This window comes from Pleurodeles waltl, chromosome 3_1 (genome assembly GCF_031143425.1).
Source record: "Pleurodeles waltl isolate 20211129_DDA chromosome 3_1, aPleWal1.hap1.20221129, whole genome shotgun sequence".
NCBI lineage: Eukaryota > Metazoa > Chordata > Amphibia > Caudata > Salamandridae > Pleurodeles > Pleurodeles waltl.
This window is the reverse complement of record NC_090440.1, coordinates 1,194,780,838-1,194,807,132: the sequence shown is the minus strand read 5'-3', so window position 1 is coordinate 1,194,807,132 and position 26,295 is coordinate 1,194,780,838. Positions and strand designations below refer to the sequence as shown.

Below are 26,295 nucleotides of genomic sequence, written 5' to 3'. Positions count from 1 at the left end.
AACAAAATAGTCATTCCATGCTATATTTGTAGTACTGAACCAAGCTGTGATCTTGTTCCAAATTCCCTCAGAAGCTGAGTGATTCACAGTCATTGACTTCTGTCAGGCATTATTTGCATGAAGAGAGTCAATACCTTTAAGTGTTCAGATTCCAAAAAACTCTTGTGTTGCATTGCACCCACACAGAGGTGTACTTAAAGTCCCTCTTTCTTCACTCAGATCCTAAAGAAGAATCTAGAGACCTTGCAGTCACCAATCTAATTCAATATACTGATGACTTGCATGTGGGGTCAATGACAAAGGAAGCTTGTATACAAAACACCATTGCCCTGTTCATACATCTTGCTGAGAATGGGCATAAGGTTTCCAAGAGAAAGCACAATCCTGGCAGAAGGAGACTGGGACATCAGATTGAAAAGGGAGCATGAAGAGTGTCTCATGAGTGCATCAAAACTGTTTTGGAAATTACATTTCTAACCACAGAGAGAGGTGAGAATGTTTTTGGGAATGGGCAGATACTGTCAACAGTGGATTTCTAAATGCCCCCACGTGGAGAAGCCCCTACAGTGGCTCACGCACACTGATGTCAATGACTGGGTTCCAAAGGAATATGAGAGCATACAAGCCTTTCAAGGGATTAAAAATATGCTGTGTAGTGCACCCACTCTTGGAATGCCAGAGTACAACAAAGAATGTGTGCTGTTCTGTCATGAACAAGATGGGTGCGCATTGGCTGTCGGAGACTCATAGCGAAGCCAAACATCCCATCGCCTATCTTTCAGCTATCCTTGACCTAGTACCAGCAGCACTACCTGGTTGTTTCAAAGTGGTTGCAGTGGTTAGCTTGATCCAACAAAGCCAAGCCATCACAATGGGTCACCCTGTGATTGCCATGGTTCTTTATTCGTTTGAATTCCTCATGACTCGTACACAGCATCTGACTGATAGCTGCCTAACCCCTTATGAGAGAATCATTCTTGTTGCAGAAACTGTGTCATTTATAAGGTATAATACCCTCACACCTGCTACTCCTTTGCCCACACCAGACGAAGATAGTGAGCATGAGTTTGACCACAATTGCAGTGATGTAACGAATTGTGCACCAACTCGTAACCAGACATACTGGATGCACCCCTGGCTGGGGTGGGGCTACTTCCACCAGCTTCCCTAGTGCTTTGGAGAGGCCCTAAGCAGAAGTGACATGCGGAGAAGTGATGGACTTCTGCTGAAGGGACCTGTTTCTCTAACTTCGATAAGAGTGTTTCTTAATTGCTTCAACCTATTGCACTTGTCGTGCTTTCTTCCATGCCGTTTCCGTCTGCCCTCATTTTATTGGGAACTCTGAAAGTCCATATCAACATTTGGGCGTAATACCAACATAGGAGCCACTTTTATCAAAAATTCATTTGAAATGGTTAAAAGAAAAGCAACATCTAGCCCGAAAGGGGAAAAAGACTACAAGAGGGCAGCAAAACATCTGGTGGAGAATTGAGTGATTTCTAATTTAGACAGTTTAATTGAGGAAGAGGAATCACTACCAGGAGACAAAATACCACCAGCCCCAAAAGAGCAGCATGACCAACAGAAGCAAGCAAACATCTTGAAACGGAAAAAAATGATACAGACAATGCCCTCTAAAAAAGCACCTCCTGTCAGAGAAAACTTATCTTCAGATTGTAGCTCATGAAGACCTGCAGAACCAGTACTGCTAGAAGTCCCATAGATTCTGTGCAGTAATAGGTTTATTCCACTAGGGGATATGGTCTGTTCACATCGCCTACCTGGCAGCTTACCTCTCGGAGGTATCCATACTCAAACTGATGATATGGTAATGTCTGCTTCTTCCAACACATCTGGTCCAAACGACCATCTAACCCAACTAAGCTATGTGATGCAGTAAAAAGTTTAAGCAATGGATGTTAGCCTTATCTGTCAAAGAAAAACTAGGTTGTAGTTGGAGCTTTGTCTTTAGATGCCTCTCGCCCTTTGAGTCATCCTTCCTCCAAGCTAGGTGCCACTGTAGATGCCACTGCTTGTGTCTCTGCCACATCAGACACACCATCTTTGCATCTTACTAAACCTACTAATCTGCCAGGTTTCAATGCCAAAATGTCCGTAAGACTTTTTCCAAGATCATCAAGAGAGTCAGGTGCTAGAGGCAGCAATATGCAATTGAACCCCTATGCAGCTACTGTTACTGGCACTACTGTACCACCTTGTCCCAGCAACTTTTACTACGAATCACAAAGGACATCTACTTCCCAACCATTCCTCTCTAGAGTGAGCACTGTCCACTGTCTCCCTGCCATTCTGACTAAAAGTGAGATTCTCATGTTGAACACACCCAATTTAATCTGTGCTTGGAAACCTTACGAAAGCAAGGAATCACTTATAAACAAAATAACCCACTGGATTAGGAGTGTGAGACATTGGGCTGAGAGCAGAATGTTACCCCCTTTTAGGCACTAAATGGGGCTATATTAAAATCACTCTGTCTATTTCATCCATAGCAAATGGACTCCTAGCTCTTGACCTCAGATCTGACCCGCCTTTCGGATCTGAGATCCAATTCAAAGCTGCTTCCTTAATGAGCCCGAACATGGTGCAACCACAGGTCTTGGGTTCAGAGGATCACTAATCCCATGCTCCATCCCCCAACATAGTGGATTCTATGAATGCAAACCAATGACTCTTGTTCATAGTAAGCAAAGTACCCAAGTAGCACCCAGAAAACTGTCCTACTTCTAGCGGGCCAAAGGAGTGTCTTGCCTCCATTCAAGCGAGCCTGCTAATGCCAATATTTATTCTTTGACTTGCCAAGATGCCCATGCAAACTTCACCAACACTTCTCCAAACATGCAGGTGGTTTCTGGGTGTAGCAATGGAGAATCCCCCTTTCCTCCAACCTCCCACAGACTGTGTAGATTCTTCTCCTTTTGGTCAATACATTGTACCAGGCCAGCATGGCACTCCTGATTCTCTATTGTCGGACAACTTGAAAATTGAATGAATTTGAGGATGGCTTCCAGCAAAAGGGAGCACTGTCTACCAAGTTTTTATGCTCCAACTGATCAGTAAAGGCTGTACCTACTTAAAGGTGAAATATTTAAAAATTAATGGAGTTCGTTTTTTGAAGATACTACATCTACCATGATGCAATGGGGCAGATTAATTGCTGGGAAAAATGCGCTCCTAACTGTTTGTGACTTTAAAGGCTCCCTTGAGCTACTGGGCTGACGAGCTCTGGAGCAGGCACCAGCATGCCAGGAAAGAGGTACTGAAACCGGGTGATTTATGGCAGCATTCCCAGCACCCCACAAATATGTTCTCTGCTGAAGAAGGGACTAACCCAGAAACACATGTGTCCAGAGATGCACAGTAAAGGCTGTACCTACTTAAAGGTGAAATATTTAAAAATTAATGGAGTTCGTTTTTTGAAGATACTACATCTACCATGATGCAATGGGGCAGATTAATTGCTGGGATGTCAGGCAGGTGCGCTCCTAACTGTTTGTGACTTTAAAGGCTCCCTTGAGCTACTGGGCTGACGAGCTCTGGAGCAGGCACCAGCATGCCAGGAAAGAGGTACTGAAACCGGGTGATTTATGGCAGCATTCCCAGCACCCCACAAATATGTTCTCTGCTGAAGAAGGGACTAACCCAGAAACACATGTGTCCAGAGATGCACAGTAAAGGCTGTACCTACTTAAAGGTGAAATATTTAAAAATTAATGGAGTTCGTTTTTTGAAGATACTACATCTACCATGATGCAATGGGGCAGATTAATTGCTGGGATGTCAGGCAGGTGCGCTCCTAACTGTTTGTGATCAGGTGGAGAGTGGTGCTGATGGGGAAGGGCAGCCTTTATGTTGCGTTTATAGTCCTACACGCAGCGTTTGATCTTGTCCCTAGATTTAGGCTGTGGCAAGTACTATCTGCCCTGGAAGTGCCCCTGTCCTGCTATCTAATATCATTTGCTTGCACCCAGACAAGTATGCCAGTGTCCATGGTAGCCGACAGGGGGAATAAACGGCTAAGATATCAGTCAAGGGGTGAGCCAGGGGTGTGTGCCGACTCCTACTTTGTTTCTGCTCTTCATTAATGGGTGCATAAATGCTTTACTGAAATCAGAGAATGATTCAACCACCCTGGCAGTGAAGAAAGGTCCAGCATTACTTTTTGCTGATAATACCCTCCTGATGTCTAAAATGCCCAGAGGCCCCAAACTCTAGTCGACAAGTTCGAACAGTTTTGCAAACATTGAGGTCTTGAGATCAACACCTAAAAAATAAATGTATGAGTTTCAATGTAAGGAGGCCAAACAGGTGCAGATGTATTGTAGATTTCAAACTCCTTGAAAGAGTAAAAGAGTTTCCTTATCTGGGAAATAGATCAGCAGAGAGTGACACCTGGGATGAGCATGTAATTAAGAGCAAGGTTTGCCTGAAGCATAGATCCAGTGCTATCACCAAGTTTTTTGGGGGCTTGAAAACCTATCCAGTCTCTCCTGCCCTTCAGGTGTATAAAGCCCAAGCTCTTAATGCAGTGTTTTATGGAACTGAGCTGTAGGGCCACAGCCAAGTAGAAAGTTTAGTTCCTTCGAAGAGCCTCTTTATGAGATCACTGCTAAAGCTACCACAAGGCTCCCCTTTGCTTCCATTGTGTCTGGATCTCAACTCACACAGGATAACTGACTGTGTGAAGCTGAGGCCTATTCTCTTCTGGTTAAGACTCTGGTCAACAGAAGAACTGTTGCATTACCGGGCAGCTTTGATGTAAGTAGCAGGCCCCAGCCGTCAAGTATCCCCTGGTTAAAGCACATTCAAAGTTCATTAACTAATATGGGTGTGCCAACCTGTGGTCTGGCCCCAATTTAATTTCTACCAGTTCAGTCTCCATTATAAAAAAAGTATTTTTGGCAATCTGTTTGGACCACACAATGTGGTGCACTGCCTTCAGGGTATTTAACAAGCTAATTTTTTAGTACAAAATGGATACAAGTTTGAAAAAATTCTTGATCTTCTATAGGCTCCTTTGCAAAGGAAGCTCTATATTCAATTAAGGCTTGCACTCTTCTATTACCTTTTACGGGCGACCGCAAAGTGCTTCGTCCCGTGTTGTTATCTCTCTTTGGGCTTCAAACCACGCTCATGTCACGTCAGTGTCTTTCACTGGTTCGTGGGCTTGCCTTTTAAAATCTGCTTGCTTTCATTAGTGGAAGGCATGCATACATCATGCCTTTTCCGGTGGTTAGCCCTCCTCAAGCGCAGCAACTAAGTACTGGAAACCTACGAGGCTCGCTGTTTTCCATTGGGTTTTTCTCTTTTTTCACAGTGCGATCTCACTGGGAAGAAGTCGAGCGCTTTGCATGACATCGACCCTGTTACATAGTTAATTGCACTTTTGCTGGTTACGTAGATAATTGCACTTTTGCCGGTTACATGGATAATTGCACTTTTGCTGATAAATTTCACTACGAGTGAACTTGTATTTCCGTTTGTGTGTCTGCTTTGCACTGATGGCGGATGTCAGCTCTCTCATGTAAAACATTTACTTTTCAGTATTTATGGCAAGAAAAGTACAGTTAGTTATATGAAACTGTTTTATTTTCATTTTCAATTTATGTGTCAAGAAAAGTCCGGTTAGGAGTTTACAATGCTAATTGCTCGAGCTCAAGCAAACACGAGATCGGTTGCATTGCAACTGCTTGTTTTTGAAGCACTTGATCCAATCCTCTACTCAGTATATTTCGGGTTATGCAGAGCTGCTTGAGAAGATGCTCAGCATGTCCTCTTTTTTGTACTGCATACAGAGCTGCATGCACAAAATGGATTAAACCACTGGACATAAGTCTGTGGATTAGGCACCACCAGCAGGCCCACGAATGGGCCTAGCAGATACTAATCCAAAGATAGTGCTCCTCGTGTCCATTTTTTTAAAAGCAGTTTGGTATGTCAAAAGCAAATGTCTGAACAACTAAAAAATTGGGCCCAGAACTAGTTACACCACAATGTATATGTGTTACAGAATACTCAAGTAGATCTATTCATTGTCTATACCAGATAAATTTCAGCCTCTGAAACTGGTTTTAATTAGAGTATTGATTTTGAGGCACTTGTGATACTGCTTTTTGATCACACGCTTGTTTTCATTGTCTTTTTGTCTATTTTTAATGTTTTAGAAAAATCTTTCCATGTTGATAAGATGTTTTGTATGCATGCCTTTTCCTTGTCAATTAATTTATGTTAATTCGAAATTACAAATAAAATAAATACAATTATGACTAGGGCAAGATTACAAACCCTAGAAGACCAAGCCGGTATGACTGAAGTTAAAACAGACAGGTCTTGCATTCAGAGGAGGTAGCCTGTTATGAAAAGCTCATGGCACTGTAAAGAACCTTTGGTGTTGCCTTTTGTTGATTACCTGAGTTGTCTTTTATCTTTTTAAAGGGAGGAGTGTATCCTTCATAGCACTCTGCTGTAATAGATGCTCCTAGAATTGTCTACTGAGCTTAATATTGGTCAGGTTTAATCCCCAGTGAGTATATATAACAGGACTGAGGGGTGCAGGAGTACCTTACACATGGTGATGTTTAGTTGGGGTATTTGGATTATGACACGTACCAAAGTTTAAACTAGAGGTAGCAACTGCTACTCCTCGGTAGTTCGTTGTGTCCAATTGCAACAGTAAATCTGCTTTAACCAGATTTTCTTCCAAAAATATGTACAATGTGTCTCATAACCCAGAAGCTGTTTGACCATGGGATAAACTAAGGAAAATAGGTAATAGATCTCCACTTCACTTCGGGCATTCTAACCAAACTGTGCAGTCCTTGGAAAGCCCGTTGCAGCAGGAGAACTGCTATTTGTTTTCACTGGTAGGTGCGGACTGAAGTTAAAAAGGGCAAGACGTTTTTTTGGTATATGATAGGATGGGATAGGATGGATACTAACTCAGGTCAACGTCATAAATGGTGCAAAAGGTGGTGAAGTGGTGGGATACTTGTAGAGTGGACAATGGGTGAAAGGAACATAACAGGAATGAATGGGGAAAGGAAAAGTGTAATCAGCCTGGGAAGAACATACAAAATAGAAACGATGCCATCCAGATGCAGTAAAGGAGTGAAAGAATGTGGAGGCAAAAAGAAAGCTGTAGTGGGTAGGTAGGGACCCTCGTCAGGGGTGGGTTAGCTAAATATATATATATATATATATATATATATATATATATATATATATGAAGCAATAATACATGATGACAGGTGCAACAGGGATGTTTGGTTAACATTTTGATCCGGAAATGGGATAGTGGATATTTACTAAAAATGTTTCTGTGTATAGCCAAAATTATCTAATGTTAATTTGTGGGACGACAAGCTCTAATTAACATAGTGTTATGCACATAGTACCACGATGTGTGCCATGCACCCCAGGTTGCCGAAATGAGTTGAAATGACAGTCCGTCCTTTACCCAGTAATGATGCTGCACCAATGAATTGCATGTATTTATAGATGGTGGAATGTGAGGTGCTGTGAACACTGAGAAACATGTTTTTTTTACTGATGGCCAAATAAATCAATGCATAAAATATACTCTCTGCTGGTGCGCGACGTTTGCTGTTGGGACTGAGATATATCATGAGTCCGCTCTCACGTTGGTGAGAGGCAGCACGTGAGGTACTTCACCATCACAGTGAGCACTGTTACAGAGGGTGGCCTCCTTACAATAAAAAAAAGTAGTGTTTTGATTGGTGTGATGAAGTAGTGGCAAGTTCAAAAGTGGCAATCACTGACCTATATTGTTCTTAGTTGTGCTCTTATATGAGCTTGGGTCAACAGTGGTGTCTCCAACCTCACACGTGGCATGATCTCTTTATGTGAATCTGAAATTTGGGTATGTACCTAAGGGGACAGAATAGTTATCGTGTGCCCCTGCAGGGGAAGGCTGTTCAGTCAACAAACTGTATTGATCTCAGGAAATCCACTTATTGAATTGGGTTCCAAGGGTCACAGCTTAATCATGGTATAGGTCCCTTCTGAGGCTAGATCTTTGGATTACAGTTTCATCTGCCGAATTTAGAAAATTCCATTCACGGTTAAAGGTGATCCCTTTCACCCGTTAAAATTACCATCCTTTAGTACTGCAGCTTGATCTCTATTTTATCTTGTGGGTCTCTTCAATGCCATCTTAAATTATGCACTTTCTTCTTGTGAATTCAACTTCGGCCACTGATTGACATTAGGCAGTCTCAACTGTCACTGGCTAAATGTGGAGGGTACTGATTCTCTTATACCGCTGTGCACAGTTCACTGTCGGAATAGGTTGGTTCCCATGTTAAACTTCAGATAGTTTCACTACTTACATTGTAACCAAAAGCTTGGACTCCTCGAAGACAATGCACACAATCATTCCCACGTTCATGGGCTAAATACAGATTTTTTTGTTTGTCAGCATCATTGTACGACAGGACTCATGCAAAGGACTGATATTCTACACCGTACATATTACAATTTCACTTATTACGCCGCTCAGAATGGTTTATATTCATCTTATCCCTTGCTCTCCCTTCTTGCCATCCCCACCGTTTCTTGCTAATTTCGTCGGAACTTCTTTACCACTCTGATCGGGGTGGGAGGGTCATTCATTTCAAACCCAAGTTGCAGCTAGTGTTCCCATGTGCAGTGAGAAGGCAAAGCGTTGTAGCAAATTAGAAAGTATGGACACAGAAGATAAAAACATAATCAAGCGCTTTGAGCTAAGCCTACGTGCGCCACTGCTACTTTTACTTCATTGCCGCTTCCTAGAAATACCATCGTCATATACTCAACAGCTTTGTTGCCAGCTTTATTATATGTATTTTTTTTGCATTTTGAGGCAGCAGTTAATTAGATGTCAGCCTCTTGGTGCACAAGTGCATTATGTGGTGGGTCAGAAATGTTCTTTGGATTAAGAGTATTCAGAAAAGCATTGAGTAAACCACGTCTTGATCAGGATGGAGTGAAATGTTCTCCTAAATTTGAAATAAAAATTCTAAATGAGCTCACTTATACTAAGTGTAACAGTAAAACATGGAAGTGCGCAACAATAAGGCAGCGTTCAGTACAAGTTTAATAACACGCAAAAAGATGAAGCACATGTTAGAAGGGGAAGTAGGTCTAAGGGTGCAACAGTAAAAGAAAATTGTGATGGATTTACCCTGATAAGGTTCCTTCTCAGCAAGTAACGCCCAGGTTAACACTCCAAAGCTGTAACAGAAAACAGGAGTAGTCAGAAACGGAACCTGTCACAGAAATGTAGTTACTTTGTGGTAACTATGTAGTTGCGTAACAACAGCTGAAATGGTCACTGAATGAAGATATTACTTACCTTTAAATGTACTAGCACAGCTTGCTGTGATGTCTTTTAACTAGCAAGGCGCTTTCCTGACATTGTTTTTTGGTTTCAGAATAGTGAAGCATGTTGTTCTTTAAAACCTTCGGATGTCGCATGTGCTTTGAATAACTTGTGATGAAATTGCCTGGAATCCTTGATGTACAGGCACAGATTTTATGTATGTTTACACACTGAAAAAGCTGTGTGACTGTGTGTGTGCATGTTGGAATGTTTGTATGCCCAACACAACAAGCTATAAACTGAAAGTACGATTGATTTTCCATTGCAGAAGTTTGTTGTTACACATACTGCGCACAGATTACAAAGCAGTGCCCTATTTCTCTGATGTAGTAATTGGCAGAAAGTAGTCAAGCTGATGCGAATAGCCCTAAAATAAACTGACCAATGTGTACTTTTTAGGTCTGACCTAGTGACAGAGTTCACTCCATCACCAGGCCCATGTTTTCAAAAATACATACAAATAGGGTTTTTCAGTCAATCCTCAACTAGTCTGTAACTGAGTCCCTGCGACTCGCAAATTGCAAGTCGCAATTTGGGATGCAGAAAGGTGTCTCAGACACCTTCTGCGAGTCGCTATGGGGTCGCAAAGACCCACCTCATTAATATTAATGAGGTGGGTCGCCATTTGCGACCCCATAGCGACTCAGGGCACTCACGGGGATGGAGGCCTGCTGGGAACAGCAGACCTCCATGTCCGTGACTGCTTTTAAATAAAGCAGTTTTTTTATTTCAAAGTGCAACCCGTTTTCCTTAAAGGAAAACGAGCTGCACTTTGAAAAATAAACCGAAACCTTTTGTTTCGGTATTTTTCAGAGCAGGTAGTTGGACCACTGCCTGCTCTGAAAAATTATTTTTGGGTCCAGTCACAAAGGGGAAGGGGTCCCATGGGGACCCCTTCCCTTTTGCAAGTGGGTTACCATCCACTTCAAGTGGATGGTAACTGCGAGTCCATGGAATTGCATACCACTGCGACTCGCAAATAGGAAGGGAACACCCCTTCCTATTTGCGACTCGGAAATGCATTTTGCGAGTCGGTTCCGACTCGCAAAATGCATTTCTACATAGCCAAGACGCATTTGCGACTCGCAAACGGCGATTTTCGCCGTTTGCGAGTCGCAAAGTCTTTGCTACACCTGGCCCTAAGTGATTTATGCAGAACCACAGGTTGTTGAGCCAACTGCGAGATTTGAACCTGGTTTCCCAACTCCAAAGTCGGAAATTTTGGCTGTTACGCCAAATCCATTGATTATGCGAGCACCAATGCCAAAAAAGACTCCACTTTGACTGCTGGGACCTTTTTTTTTGTTAAAAGTGATAGAAAAGGTGTTTTTTTTCTCATGTAGCATTCTTGTTTTTAGGTAGGGCGCGTAAACGCTTTGACCTGTTGTAAGTATTGTGGGCTTTTAACTACCCCCATCATTTTCACTCGTTCGTGGGCTTGCCTTTCAAAAATCCTTTGTTATCATTGGTGAATACTTTACGTTTGTCCCTCCTTGGGGCGGTTTTGTTAATGCCTTGCAGAGTGCCCCAGTTACATGGAGAATTGCATGACTGCCGATATATTTGACTGCAAACAAACTTCTTTTTTCCTTTTGCCTCTCTTCTTCATGCTCATGGTGGTCATGTCGCTTTGAATCAGTTCGCTTATATCAACTGTTTTAATTTTCAATTTATGTGGCAAGAAAAGTCTAGTTAGGAACTTATTACATTAATAGCTCAAACTCGAGCCTCATTGCATTGCAAATGCTTGTTTTTTCTATAATTCTAACACTAATTGTTTCTTCAGCAATGTGAAACTACACCGTTTAATATGTAATGGTTGGGCATGTTCAACCTTTACTTTAAAGAAGTGGAAATGGACACGCACTGCATGTTTCACCTTTATTCTTTTCTTTTTCATTCCTTTTGTCGCCATATTTCCCGGGCAAAATGCAATGCTTCCAAACCTCCAGCAGGTCTGCCTACTCATCAGTGTCCCTTCCTTATAATCCTGGGAGGAGAGGGGATGGTGTGGTAGAACAGCAGAAATCGGCGCTGTGGCAGAACAGTAGAGAGAACATAAATAACTCCACTTGGTTAGCTGTTCACTTCCTCGTGCTCCTATCTCCAGTCCCAGACACGCTGTCAGCTTAGTGATACCAGGGACATATTTGAATATATCGGCTACTGGAAGCAAGTATTGTGTGTAGTCAGACTCTCTAATCACGTATCAATACAATGAACATGTAACCACAGTTACATTTCTTCCTAAAATTCATAAGAATGATCTGAAACATATGGCACAATCATATACACAGCTGTGAAATTCATTTCAATAGGTGTTATAAGTTAATTTTTAACAACATACTGTTGACAAGCAGTGCATTCTGTGGCGATCTGTATGCTAAACGGCTCCTGCTCAGCTCCTGTGCTCAACATTTTTTTGGACCCGTGAATCCTTCATGAGTTTACATTGACGGGCCGCGCTGAGCCCGCAGTGGATCAACGGATCGGCCCAACAAAAAAAGGGCAATTTTTTGCCCATGAGCAGTCCTTGACGGACCTCTCCATGTGTCCTATGGGGTAGGGATAACTGAATCCTAACCCGTTATATGTTTTTACACTGTTTTTCCCCACTCCTCTGCCAATGCAAGAAACAAAATGGTGGCCACAATTTTTCTTTCAGGTTGCGGACAGTAAATCAGGGCCTTGCGTTTTCCCCAGATCCGGAGCTCCTCCGTGAGTGTATCCGCAAAGTGTCCACACCTCTAGATATACAAATTTATTTTTAGATGTCATCAATGATAAAATATGGGGCTTGATTAGCTGTGGATGGCGAAGGTGCGAGTTATAGTTACCTTAGGGCATGAGTTGGAGTTATTTGAAATAACCCTAGCTATAACTGCTGAATTTCTATGGTTTTGTACAACTAAATTCAGAACCTAACTATAATGGCCCTGTAACCTTTGTTTTATTCAGTGAATTTCTATGTTTTTTTTATCATAAAGTAATTTTAATTACTATACTTTAATCCAACCGCTGCCACGCATGGCCTTCAGCTGTGCGCTGAGGGGGTTGGCTGCCGGGACAGCTAAGCCCTTATAACCACCCAACCCCAGGCCGCGCACGGCCAAAGGCCGTGTGCAGCTGGGGTTGATGACAGGGCCTGTCTCTTTCAGTGGGTGCCTGAGTGGATGCGTGAGTGTCTGAGTGGATCTGAAAGTGGGTGTATGAGTCTATGAGTGGGTCTGAGTGGGTGCATGAGTGTCTGAGTGGGTTTGTGAGTGGGTGCATGAGACTCTGAGTGCTTATATAAGTGAATGAATCAGTGTATAAATGAGTCTGTGAATGTTTTTTTTAATTTTTGCATATTCTCGAATATTCTTGAATATCCTCGATATGCTTGAATATTTGTAAATATCGCCCATGGTGAAGAAAAATAATTTAAAACTCATAATTTGACCCTCAAACACTCCTATAACACACCCCTGCAGTCAGAGTAGCTCCACCCTGATCCCTTATACCACTTATCATTTCTATTTTCAGCCCCAGGGACCCTCTCCCATAACATTAAATGGCAGCCTTAACTTGCTTGTCAGGTTGTGGCCACCCAATTACTGCACTTCTATTTGCGAGCACATTCGAGAATATTTGCAATTCATTTGCTGCCAGAGTTATACAAATATGGATTTTCCGTAATGTCTTGTAAACTACTGAATGGGTTTACACCAAATATACAAAAGAGTAATCTGCGTACTGAAAGCTACCTTTCTGCCAAGTTTGGTGTAATTCTAGCCAGCAGTTCGGGCTGTAGTTGTGTTAAAAACTCCTATGGGAATTAACATGGGAAAAGCATGTTTTTTTACTCCCTCCTTTTTCTCGGCCCCCACTTGGTGGATCACCCCCCAACTTTTCATGCACAAGAAGAATCACCAGCACTCTTTTTGGGAAATGTTCATGAAGATTTGACAAATGGCGCCAAAGAAATAGGCAAGTTTTTTCTATGCAAACATGGTCCTACTTATAACTACCAACTGGTGACTACCAGTGGGTTAGATATCTATCTATCTATCTATCTGAATGGCACCAAGAGGGTTGAGAATATAGATAATACCTGCATATGAATCTCCCAATCCTCAAATGTTGGAAGAATGGGCAGAAAATGCTGCCACTAGCTCACAGAGGATGTTGGAAATATTAATCAAATATGCGTGGCATGACAGAGAAACTCTTTTCCAACAGATAGAAACTATGGAAATGGAAGTTAAAATGCATTCGGAGAAACAGCATGTCACTGAATTCACAGCTGGCATGAATGAATGTTTAATTAAACATGAAAATGAGATTAAGGCCTGCAAACAATCAAAGTGACAGAGAGACACTGAGGATTATGAGAGTGGCAGAACATTGACATTTAATCGTAAATATGACAATAATTTTGACAACAGTAAAGTGACATTTTCTAACCCTATATCTAAGAACGTGGACCACTCTGATTGTAGTGGAGCATCAGATACGGACACTGATAATCCTAGCTCAACTGACAGTAGCTGCTCAGGTAATGAACAAAATCCTAGACCTCAAACTTTTTTAGAGCAATACCAGCTCCTCAGAAGGAGCTGAAAGAACATAAAGGACACAACGAACTAAGTAAATGCGGGCAGAGGCCAACGATCCTGAAACAGAGCAAGAGGCAGAGGAAGAAGCAGAATAAACAGAGGAAACAGAGGTTTTGGCAGAGGAGCCCCAAGAAATGGGGGAGAGAGATTTGGACGAATGGGAACAAGAGCAAGTCCAGATGTAGAATCATAATGGACCCTGAGGTGGCAAATAAAACAATCATACATTTATCAGACAGAGTGTTAATTTATGAAGAGAAGGGACATCTATGCTCTTTGGATTATCATTTTGCCCCCTCAAAAACTTTGATTATGTTGGAATGAGGATAGACTTGTTCAAGTTAATCTGGGAAATCAAATTGATGAAATGGCATCTCTCGAAGAAGAGCCCTACAACAAACAACAAGCCTGTTGAGGAACAAAGGAATCTTTCCAATGAAATGCAGATTAGGGATATAGGGGGTCATTTTGACCTCGGCGGTCTTTTTGAAAGACGCTGAGGGACCGCCGTGCGGAAGACCGCCAGTGGTGGCGTGGCGGTGTTCTGTTGGCGGTGTGGTGGCGGATTGCACCAGAACACCCCCTTTGCATACATTATGCATGGTGTATGCATAATGTGGTGCAAAGGGTTACAGAGTGATGCAATGCATGCATTGCACCACTTTGTCAATCTGGCGTGGCGATTTTGCAAGCATAAAAAAAATGACACTACTGTGGCTATAGACCTTCTTAAATTTGGGCTCTAGTTTCCATAGAAAAAGTGTTTTTTGACTTGACTACATCTTTGGTGCAGTTTGAATAATCTTTTTGAAATTTTCCAACAACAGTATGCCCAGAAGTCTTGCTGTACATGGAAAGTTTCATGGTGATCCGTCGAGAAAAAAGGGGGATGGGAGGTAAAAAAAAAAAGTGTGCTTCCCATTTTAATTCCCTTAGGAATTTTAAACGCTATTACAGCCTGAACAGCTGGACAGAATTACAGAAAATTTAGTAGAAAGGTAGATCTTGGTCCAGAAAGCATGCTGTTTGTTATTTGGTGGAAATCCATTCAGTAGTTTTCAAGATATTCAATAAAAACTAAATATGTATATCTGGCCAGAGCATAAGCACAGATCTTATGGTGAGACCTGACTGGCTGCCAGCACTTCAAAAGTGCTGGCAGCCATCTTGGGACCAATATACATGATAGCACTCCACTGAAATGCATTGTAGTGAATGGCAGACTTTGAGGGTCACAAAAAGGAGAACAAGGATGATAAAATAATGTAGTTACATTGTACATCATTTGTTGCTAAGGTGATTTTACCCTGTGAAAAAGACTTCTGCTTGGATCCAATTAATCATTTGTAATAGAAAACAGTTTTCTTATGATTTTCCCACAGAGGCTATAGAAGGTGCTTCAGAAGCTAAAATGAGCACATATTTTCTGTAAATTCACACTGTCTTTTTCAACCATATGATAATTAAGTCTTACATTGTTAGAAAAACATGTACTTCCAACAGGAGCTGCCTGTTGGTTGGTTCACTTGTCTTCTACTGAACCACCCTCCAGAGTGTTCTAAAGAACAACTAGAGCACTAATAGTCTTACTGATGACAAAAGTGTGACACACTTGGAGCCATCTTGATTGAATCAAACAGGTAAAACTTAAAACATTTAGGCCTGAATTTAAGAAAAGTTGCGCTACATCCAATGTAGTGCCACATATTTAATATATGGCACACCATGGTCAACATTTTGGACGCTGCTGATGTACTGTTCAGGGTTAGCGCCAACATTTTGGCTAACCATGAACAGTACATAGTGGCCCCTTATAAATAATGGTGTGACCCCTTCTAACTCCTGCTCTGAGCAGGCATTAAAAATGCAGCAAAAAATGGTGCAAGAAATCACAATTTGTCTGACCCGCTAATGGGTGAATGCTACTCTTGCATACAGTATGCCTGGTGTAGGAGGCTGGCCTGGTTTGCAGTGGGTACCTTGGGTCCTTACACCTTATACCAGGTCCAGTTATCCCTTATTAGTGAAATGTAGTAGTGTTCTAGCAGCTTAGGCTGATAGAGGTAGCTATAGCAGAGCAGCTTAGGCTGAACTAGGAGACATGCTAAGCTCATGCAATACCACTTATAGTTATACAGTATTAATACACAAGCAAAGACAATACTCGGTGTTACCAAAAATAAAAGTAATTTATTTGGGTGACACAGTACCAAAAATATCTTAGAGGCAATACTCCTTCTGGAGGTAAGTATTATACACAATATATACACTAGACACCAAAATATGGCAGATAATTAGTCATAGGACAGTACAAACAATAGGAAATGCTATAGAATGCAATGGGAGACAATAGGTCGAGGAGAACACAAACCATATACTAAGAAAGTGGAATGCAAATCACAAATTCACCCCTAGACATGTGTAGTGTGTGTGGAATCGCTGGGAGAGTAAGAATACAGTAAAGGTAAGTAAACGACCCCACCCCAGAGCCCAGAAAAGCAGGAGTAAAGTACTGCAAGCTTCCTTAGGACACACTACAACTTGTGATGGGATTATTGCAAGAACCAACCAAGTCTGCAAACAACTAACAGTGGATTCCTGGACCTGAGGACCTGAAAAAGGAGACCCAGTCCAGAAGTCGAAAGAAGTTCCAAGAAGGACAGGAGCCCCTGCCAACCCAGAAGAGGGTACAAAAGAAGAGTCCCTGGTTGGAGGAAGATTGCAGAAAAGCACCCTAAGAAGATGCCAGCGGGTTCCTGCATTATTCAAAGGACGTCCCACGTCGTGAAGTTGGATGCAGGCGAGTTTTGGCACTGGATTTCTCCAACAAGCCTTGGTTCTGGCAAAGTCACGTTTTGCGTCAACTAGGCACTACCTGGACCCAGGAGGTACCTGGGCTCCTCAACTCTATGTGAGGAGGAAGAGGGGGCTCTCAGCACTTCAGAGAGCCCTCAGAGCACCAGATAGCACCCACAGGTGTCACATGACACGGGGACAAAGGAGGTGCGAAATGCGGTTGGTGCAGCACTACAAAAGAAGGTCCCACGCCGCCAGAGATCAACTCAGCGAGTTGAGTGTCACAGGATAGAGTGCTGGGGACCTGGGCCAGGCTGTGCACAAAGGGATTTTGCAAATAGTGCACAAAGGCCTCAGGAGGTGAAGAAGATGCAGTGCACAGGGGTACTGTAGTCCCGGGGGAAGGCAAGGTCTTACCTCCTCCAAATTGCGACAGGACCTCAGGACAGTCTATGTCAATGGGGTCCATCCTCTGTGTCCCAAGGAGCATGCTCGTCGCTGTGAGAGGAGTCCAATAGAACCAGTCGTCAACTTAGAAGGTGCCTGCATGAGCAGGGGAGTGACTCAGTCACCCCACAGGAGATTTCTTCAGTCCTTCTGGTGCAGGGTGAAGACAGGGAGTCCTCAGAGCGTGCACACCATGGAAACTGTTGCAGTTGCTGGCTGGAGCTGAAGTTGCAGAAGAAAAGTATCCCTTGTGGATACTTTGTTGCTGTTACAGTGGTTCCTGGAGCAGGTTGCAGTTGATCCGAGGTCAGAGGATGAAGTAGTAGTTGCAGAGGATTCCTGCCGGAAACTTGCAAGGAGAATCTGAAGAGAACCCTCAGGAGAGACCCTAAATAGCCCTGAGAGGGGGATTGGCTACTTTATAAGGTAAGGACCTATCAGGGGGGGTCTCTGATGTCACCTGCTGGCACTGGCCAATCAGAGCCCTCCGGAATGCCCCCACACCTTGCAGAGAAAGATAGCAGAAGTCTGGGACACACTGGAGGAGCTATGGGCACCACCCCTAGGGTGGTGATGGACAGGGGAGTGGTCACTCCCCTTTCCTTTACCCAGTTTCGCAGCAGAGGAGGGGACAAGGAGTCCCTGAACCAGTGTTATCTGGCTTATGCAAGGAGGGCACCATCTGTGCCCTTCAAAGCATTTCCAGAGGCTGGGGAATCTACCGCTCCCCAGCCTGTAACAGCTATTTCCAAAGGGAGAGGGTGTAACACCCTGCTCCCAAAGAAAATGCTTTGTCTGCCTTCCTGGGACTGCGCTGCTCAGATCCCAGGAGGGCAGAACCCTGTCTTTGAGGTGGCAGCAGCTGTAACTGCAGTGCAAGCCTTATAGAGCTAGTTTGGCAGTACTTGGGGTCCATAGTGGAGCCCCCAGAATGCATGGAATTGGCTCCCCAATACCAGATTGCGTTATTTCACGCAGGCTGCAGTGGCAGGCCTGTGAAAGGGTTTGTCTGAGCTCCTTATGGGTGGTAAAAGAAATGCTGCAGCCCATAAGGATATCCTGGAACCCCAATGCCCTGGGTACCTGGGTACCATATTCTAGGGACTTATAAGGGGGGTCCAGTGTGCCAATTGAAATTGGTAAATGAAGTCACTAGCCTATAGTGACAAATTTAAAAGCAGAGGGAGCATAAGCACCGAGGTTCTGATTAGCAGAGCTTCAGTGACACAGTTAAGCACTATACAGGCACACACATTAGGCCATAAACTATGAACACTGGGGTCCTGACCAGCAAGATCCCAGTGAGACAGGCAAAAACATACTGACATACAGGTAAAAATGGGGGTAACATGGCAAGAAAGATGGTACTTTCCAACACCTGGCGCACGCATAATGTGGTGCAAGGGGTTACAAAGTGTTGCAATGCATGCATTGTGCCACTTTGTAAACATTGCACAGCGAATTTGGCGAATTTGCCACATTAGCGTCATTTTTTTATGACGCAAATGTAGCTCAAGGAGGCGCTAGGCCCTCTTAAATCTAGGCCAATGTTTTGTCAAGAATTTCAAGTGCCCAAATTCTAAGGCCTCAGGTGCCAACTTTGTACATTCAGTAACTATGAATCTAGGTGGAGGAGGTTTGCTCCCTAATAGCTTAGAAAGTACACCCAATAGGGAAATTTGCAGCACAGATGATAGTACCAGCAGAAGGAAGAACCATAGCTGATGTGACCATGTTATGGCAATAACAAAAGTGTCAAATATGATATACTGCAGGAGAGTTAAAAAAGAAGTACACACATAAAAAATGTCCTGGCCAATCTACCAACATAGCATTCCTTAGTGACTGTTGCTGTGGATGACTGGAGGTGAAACCGCGGCATACTCTGTTGACACTTGTTATGAACAGGTCTATATGTGGAAAACAATTTGTTAAAAGTAGTTGTTGAGATCTCCTTTTCATATATCTTCTGATGATTTGTACTAAACAGGTCTGCAAAATCAATCTCCAAACTAAGCACTGACTGCTAAAAAGTGAATCTGATAACGATGACCAATGTAAAACATGTAACATTCTGAATAACTGAAGACAAAGTGCACCTCTTTGTTTCTAAATTTAATACATCATTGTTGCATTTTCCACGTGTATTAACACTAACTTCTTGTATAATATAACAATATAGTAATGATTTCGGCACAAGAGCCACTACCATCAACTCTAGCACATAAATTAGATATTGAGCTTAGGTATGAGTTAGTTAGCCTCGAATAGGCATTTTAGAAATATGTATCTTTCACCCCAGTTGGGATGTGTCCAAAGTAATGGGAACCTGTCACTGAGGGTCCACATAAGTCAACCCAGCAACACATTGCACTTGTTCAGCAACTGAGTCATTTGCAGTACTCACATTTTTACGTCTAGCTCCAAGACAACTTATGCTGTTAGGTAGACCTTTGCTCTTTAGGATTTTGCATCAAACTTTAGAACCCCCTGCTTGCACTTTCCATCTTTTTTTATGACTCTCGTGCCTCTCAGAAGCACAGAGGGCCATGCACGGCTCTCAGTGTGCATTATTGCACTAAAAGTGTTTATAATATTACATTCAGAAGTCAAACTCCTTATGCCTTGTAACATCTCCGGCACTTTCTGAAGCATTTGCAGGCAATGGCCAGTGTACAAGTTGCAACAGCAGAGTACTGGGACTGGTGACAACAAGCATTTGCAATACAATAGGTCTTGCATTTGCTTGAGTTAGAGCTATGGGTATTTTAAATTTTAACTGGACTTTTCTTGCCACATAAATTGGTCAACCCTGCCTCATAATTTCGTCATTTCCTGCCATATAATTCCAGTGGCCCTGAATATAACTAAAGCACTTCCATTTACCTTCTTCCTCTATCTGCAGCAAAAAATGAAAATGATGCCATTTAGCATCCTTATTTAAATCGGCCATGCTAATTCTAATATAATACCACTTTCACAACCCCACCTGCTGGCTGGCTAACACAATACCCAAAAACAAACAAAAAACAAGACAGCCACATAGGAGAAATAAACTAGAAGGGCCACTCAAACATATCAAGAGTGTTCAAACATTCATAGTGTAACAAGGATGTTAAGTTGGCCTCAACTATGGTCATAATTGTAATAAAGAGGAAATATTAAAACATATACAATTATCATATAAACTTTTATGTGAAATAAACTTTTGACATTATATTTTAATGCTCAAAACAGCCCCTCAAGAGCACCATAACAAAAATAGCATTTGGAAAAAACATGGTCATGTAACCATACAGTCAGCCCTTAGAGAGCACAACCACATGAAAAGATGGGAGAAAATAATGCAGTGTAACCATAGATTAAGCACCGAGAGAATTTAGCAGATTACACATTTTCAAAACGAGCAGACCTATTGCAATGATATTTCAAACAAGGCCAATAAAACATAACTTCTCTCAACTGTAAAACAAAAGTTCCAGACATAGGAAAACATAAAGATACCAACAATGGTGGTAGGGGTTATTATTTGTTTTAGTCCCCACTAACATGACATGATGTAGACGGAAAGAGCACGTTGTGAACATTTTGGGGTGGTCCCATTGTCTTAGGACCACCAATGGCTGGGTTAAGAGCAAAAAGTTTTTTTTTAAAGTAATGCCCTGCAAAGCATTATGGAGCAAATTTCCAGAGTGCAGTGAATATTATAGTATCAGCTCTCCTGCTGTGCTGTGAGAGCCGCTTTTGCTTTTAGGATTTCTGTTTTATCTAAAGCATTTACCAATATCAAGTGTTTTAAGGGAAGAGCTACAAGAAATTACTCTGATAAGTTAACTGTGAACAGTGTGACCATCGTTTCAATACCGCCGATCGAGTTCACATTGTCGTGCCTGTGAGCGATGTGAGCACCATGACCACCATGCAGTACGAAGGGGTGAGACAAAAGAAAAAAAATAGGTCACACACACTGAAGTACATTGGAAGTAATGCAATAATCCATGTAACAGGAGCAGTCTGCAAGGTGTGACAAAACATCATCAAGGAGGGACCAATGTGAAGCATTTACCAATGACATCAAGTGATTTTTAAAAGGAAATCCCAGAAACAAATAAAAGTGATAGGCATGAGATGGGTGTGGTTAGAAGTCCACAATACTTACAACAGGTCAAAGCGCTTGCGCCCTTGACCTAAAAATCAGCGGGTGGAAAGCTTCAAGAAACTTTAAGGGAAAGATTACCCCATTTGCCCATTGTGGGGACGCATTTAGATGTGGTAGCCAAGCTATGGTTAATAATGACTAAAGTCTGTGGGTGAGTACCAAGGTCTTGTGAGAAAATGGAGACATGGACAGATGCAATAATCGAAAAATCTGTGACCCTAAAAGCAGCAACTCCAAGAAAAAAGGACAGTGGAACTGAGTGAGAGAAGGCCATAAAAATGTCAAGGTTTTGGTACCCTGTGAGAGCCCGCAGGAAAAGAATGTTCACGACCAGACATTCATTGATGGTCTGCAATTCATTAAAGTTCCCATCTTCTAAAACAATGAGCCAATACAGAAGATAGACTTAACAGTATTTTAGAAATCAAGGTCAAAATATTTTACTGGTTTTTAATCAAAGTTGAGTTGACTAGTGTTGCCAACTGAAGTGCAATACAACTAAAGATCCAGTGGCTTATTTTGAATACCTGCCTTTATAGGAAGCTTTATACACGCTACTGGGATATGACTGTTAAATAAAGTGACAGCTTGCAAGAATAGAAGTGTAATGTTTCTCTTACTTCTCTTGCCACCAATTGAAAACTTCCACGGAGGCATTTATAATGCTCATCATATTTTGTTTTTCATATCCTTTGGACTGGCAAATGTAAAGGGTCACGGGGGGCTGATGCCATTATTTGTAGGTAATAGTAGTTACTGTCAAATAGGACTACTCATGCCGCCTACACCATTGTAGCTGTGCTTGACTTTTATGATGGAAGGAAAACAAATCAGGTACTGAATTTGATATCTGTGCAGAAGGATTAATTTTTATAGCAATATAAACAACCAGCAGAGCTTCATGTGTTGATAAAAGCCAGAAAGCGCCTTCTTCACTGCCCTAAAACCTAATCCGCATCACTTAGGATACTCGTTGTTACAGTAGTAATTCTCTAGTGCTTTTAACATCTGTGTTATTTGAGCAATGGAAAGATAAACGAAGAAAACATATGCTTTGGGCTGATTACAATGTCATTTTGGGTAGTACAATTTTGAAAGTTTACTGGCAAGTGCTGATCTCCTGCCTGCACCACTGCTCCTGGAGGTGTGCTTTTAAAGACAGTGCCGAATTATATAAAGTGAGCATTATAAGCAGGCCCGGTTCTAGCGGGTGGGTCAGGTGGGCCTGGCTCACCCAAACATGACTTTTGGCCCTCCCAGTAATAGCAAAAGAGGCCACAGAGAAAGCACCTGTTAAGTGCTTCCTCCATGTCGGCAAGTGCGATTTCTTTTCGCTTTTGTTTACTTCAATTATCAACCAGGTGTCAATGAGAAATCTCTAGAATACATTTTATAGTGCAATAGCTGCTTTATTTATGTTCCTATAGGGAGAAAATGACCATCTTTAGATGCGTTTCCCTATTTTTCTACTGCCTGAGACAAAACTCTGGGCATGCCCGTGAAAAGAAAACAGCCAGCTGGTGCCCTTAGCTCACGTCTGAGGCAAGCTGCAGCGGGGAGGTGTGTGTTGTGGAAGAGGAGACAGGGGGTTACCTGCCAATGATGTAGCAGGTGCAATGGCACCAGAGCCCAGGTTGTAGGCTACCTCCAGAATCGTCGAAAACTGGGCACACATTGGCCCACCCAATTGCACCCTTGGCCCATCCAGATATAAATTCCTGGCACCGGGCCTGATTAAAAGTGCCAATTTAAGACAGGTCTCTTCCACAGGATTGAGTTGACTCGTAGGCTAATTGGGCTGACTCATGTCCTGTTGCTTAGGAGCTGGAGTAACGCTACTTTACCACCTTAGACCGTGGTAAATAGTTGCTTGTTACAGAAATCTTAACGGCATGTGCTGCACTTGGTTGGAACAATACTAAACACAATGACACATCACAATACAATAAAAAAATAATGGGGTACAATAGAACAAAACAGTCAAAAAAGATCACACCCCAGCAACTACGTTACAACCCATAGAAATCTAATTTCAATAACAGCACAAAACAGAATGGAGCACACCATCACAATAACGAAATACCACACAACAAATACGCACAAACATTCTTGTCACACATTTCCACCACCAGGAATCTGTTTTCAATACACAGTAGTAAAAGGTATTTGCACCCACCACTAAACTAACTAAGAAATAGCACTGGACAAAAGTGTATTGTGATACGCCTCTGAATGTCACAACTCCCTTGAAGGTCAGATAGAAACTATGGAAATGGAAGTTAAAATGCATTCGGAGAAACAGCATGTCACTGAATTCACAGCTGGCATGAATGAATGTTTAATTAAACATGAAAATGAGATTAAGGCCTGCAAACAATCAAAGTGACAGAGAGACACTGAGGATTATGAGAGTGGCAGAACATTGACATTTAATAGTAAATATGACAATAATTTTGACAACAGTATAGTGACATTTTCTAACCCTATATCTAAGAACGTGGACCACTCTGATTGTAGTGGAGCATCAGATACGGACACTGATAATCCTAGCTCAACTGACAGTAGCTGCTCAGGTAATGAACAAAATCCTAGACCTCAAACTTTTTTAGAGCAATACCAGCTCCTCAGAAGGAGCTGAAAGAACATAAAGGACACAACGAACTAAGTAAATGCGGGCAGAGGCCAACGATCCTGAAACAGAGCAAGAGGCAGAGGAAGAAGCAGAATAAACAGATGAAACAGAGGTTTTGGCAGAGGAGCCCCAAGAAATGGGAGAGAGAGATTTGGACGAATGGGAACAAGAGCAAGTCCAGATGTAGAATCATAATGGACCCTGAGGTGGCAAATAAAACAATCATACATTTATCAGACAGAGTGTTAACTTATGAAGAGAAGGGACATCTATGCTCTTTGGATTATCATTTTGCCCCCTCAAAAACTTTGATTATGTTGGAATGAGGATAGACTTGTTCAAGTTAATCTGGGATATCAAATTGATGAAATGGCATCTCTCGAAGAAGAGCCCTACAACAAACAACAAGCCTGTTGAGGAACAAAGGAATCTTTCCAATGAAATGCAGATTAGGGATATAGGGGGTCATTTTGACCTCGGCGGTCTTTTTGAAAGACGCAGAGGGACCGCCGTGCGGAAGACCGCCAGTGGTGGCGTGGCGGTGTTCTGTTGGCAGTATGGTGGCGGATTGCACCAGAACACCCCCTTTGCATACATTATGCATGGTGTATGCATAATGTGGTGCAAAGGGTTACAGAGTGATGCAATGCATGCACTGCACCACTTTGTCAATCTGGCGTGGCGATTTTGCAAGCATTAAAAAAATGACACTACTGTGGCTATAGACCTTCTTAAATTTGGGCTCTAGTTTCCATAGAAAAAGTGTTTTTTGACTTGACTACATCTTTGGTGCAGTTTGAATAATCTTTTTGAAATTTTCCAACAACAGTATGCCCAGAAGTCTTGCTGTACATGGAAAGTTTCATGGTGATCCGTCGAGAAAAAAGGGGGATGGGAGGTAAAAAAAAAAAGTGTGCCTCCCATTTTAATTCCCTTAGGAATTTTAAACGCTATTACAGCCTGAACAGCTGGACAGAATTACAGAAAATTTAGTATAAAGGTAGATCTTGGTCCAGAAAGCATGCTGTTTGTTATTTGGTGGAAATCCATTCAGTAGTTTTCAAGATATTCAATAAAAACTAAATATGTATATCTGGCCAGAGCATAAGCACAGATCTTATGGTGAGACCTGACTGGCTGCCAGCACTTCAAAAGTGCTGGCAGCCATCTTGGGACCAATATACATGATAGCACTCCACTGAAATGCATTGTAGTGAATGGCAGACTTTGAGGGTCACAAAAAGGAGAACAAGGATGATAAAATAATGTAGTTACATTGTACATCATTTGTTGCTAAGGTGATTTTACCCTGTGAAAAAGACTTCTGCTTGGATCCAATTAGGTTCTGGCAAAGTCACGTTTTGCGTCAACTAGGCACTACCTGGACCCAGGAGGTACCGGGGCTCCTCAACTCTATGTGAGGAGGAAGAGGGGGCTCTCAGCACTTCAGAGAGCCCTCAGAGCACCAGATAGCACCCACAGGTGTCACATGACACGGGGACAAAGGAGGTGCGAAATGCGGTTGGTGCAGCACTACAAAAGAAGGTCCCACACCGCCAGAGATCAACTCAGCGAGTTGAGTGTCACAGGATAGAGTGCTGGGGACCTGGGCCAGGCTGTGCACAAAGGGATTTTGCAAATAGTGCACAAAGGCCTCAGGAGGTGAAGAAGATGAAGTGCACAGGGGTACTGTAGTCCCGGGGGAAGGCAAGGTCTTACCTCCTCCAAATTGCGACAGGACCTCAGGACAGTCTATGTCAATGGGGTCCATCCTCTGTGTCCCAAGGAGCATGCTCGTCGCTGTGAGAGGAGTCCAATCGAACCAGTCGTCAACTTAGAAGGTGCCTGCATGAGCAGGGGAGTGACTCAGTCACCCCACGGGAGATTTCTTCAGTCCTTCTGGTGCAGGGTGAAGACAGGGAGTCCTCAGAGCGTGCACACCATGGAAACTGTTGCAGTTGCTGGCTGGAGCTGAAGTTGCAGAAGAAAAGTATCCCTTGTGGATACTTTGTTGCTGTTACAGTGGTTCCTGGAGCAGGTTGCAGTTGATCCGAGGTCAGAGGATGAAGTAGTAGTTGCAGAGGATTCCTGCCGGAAACTTGCAAGGAGAATCTGAAGAGAACCCTCAGGAGAGACCCTAAATAGCCCTGAGAGGGGGATTGGCTACTTTATAAGGTAAGGACCTATCAGGGGGGGTCTCTGATGTCACCTGCTGGCACTGGCCAATCAGAGCCCTCCGGAATGCCCCCACACCTTGCAGAGAAAG

At 42.7% G+C, this 26,295-nt stretch overlaps 1 protein-coding gene across 2 annotated transcripts in view; it reads right to left on the bottom strand.

Moving 5' to 3' along the window:
* The window catches only part of LOC138285054 (receptor-interacting serine/threonine-protein kinase 3-like), a 783,148-nt gene that overhangs the window by 398,985 nt on the left and 357,868 nt on the right, over positions 1-26,295 (bottom strand). For both annotated transcript variants that reach the window (XM_069224506.1, XM_069224507.1), the window contains exon 4: positions 9,200-9,249. In XM_069224506.1, coding sequence (XP_069080607.1) covers positions 9,200-9,249 — 50 coding nt within the window. The remainder of the gene's footprint in view (positions 1-9,199; positions 9,250-26,295) is intronic.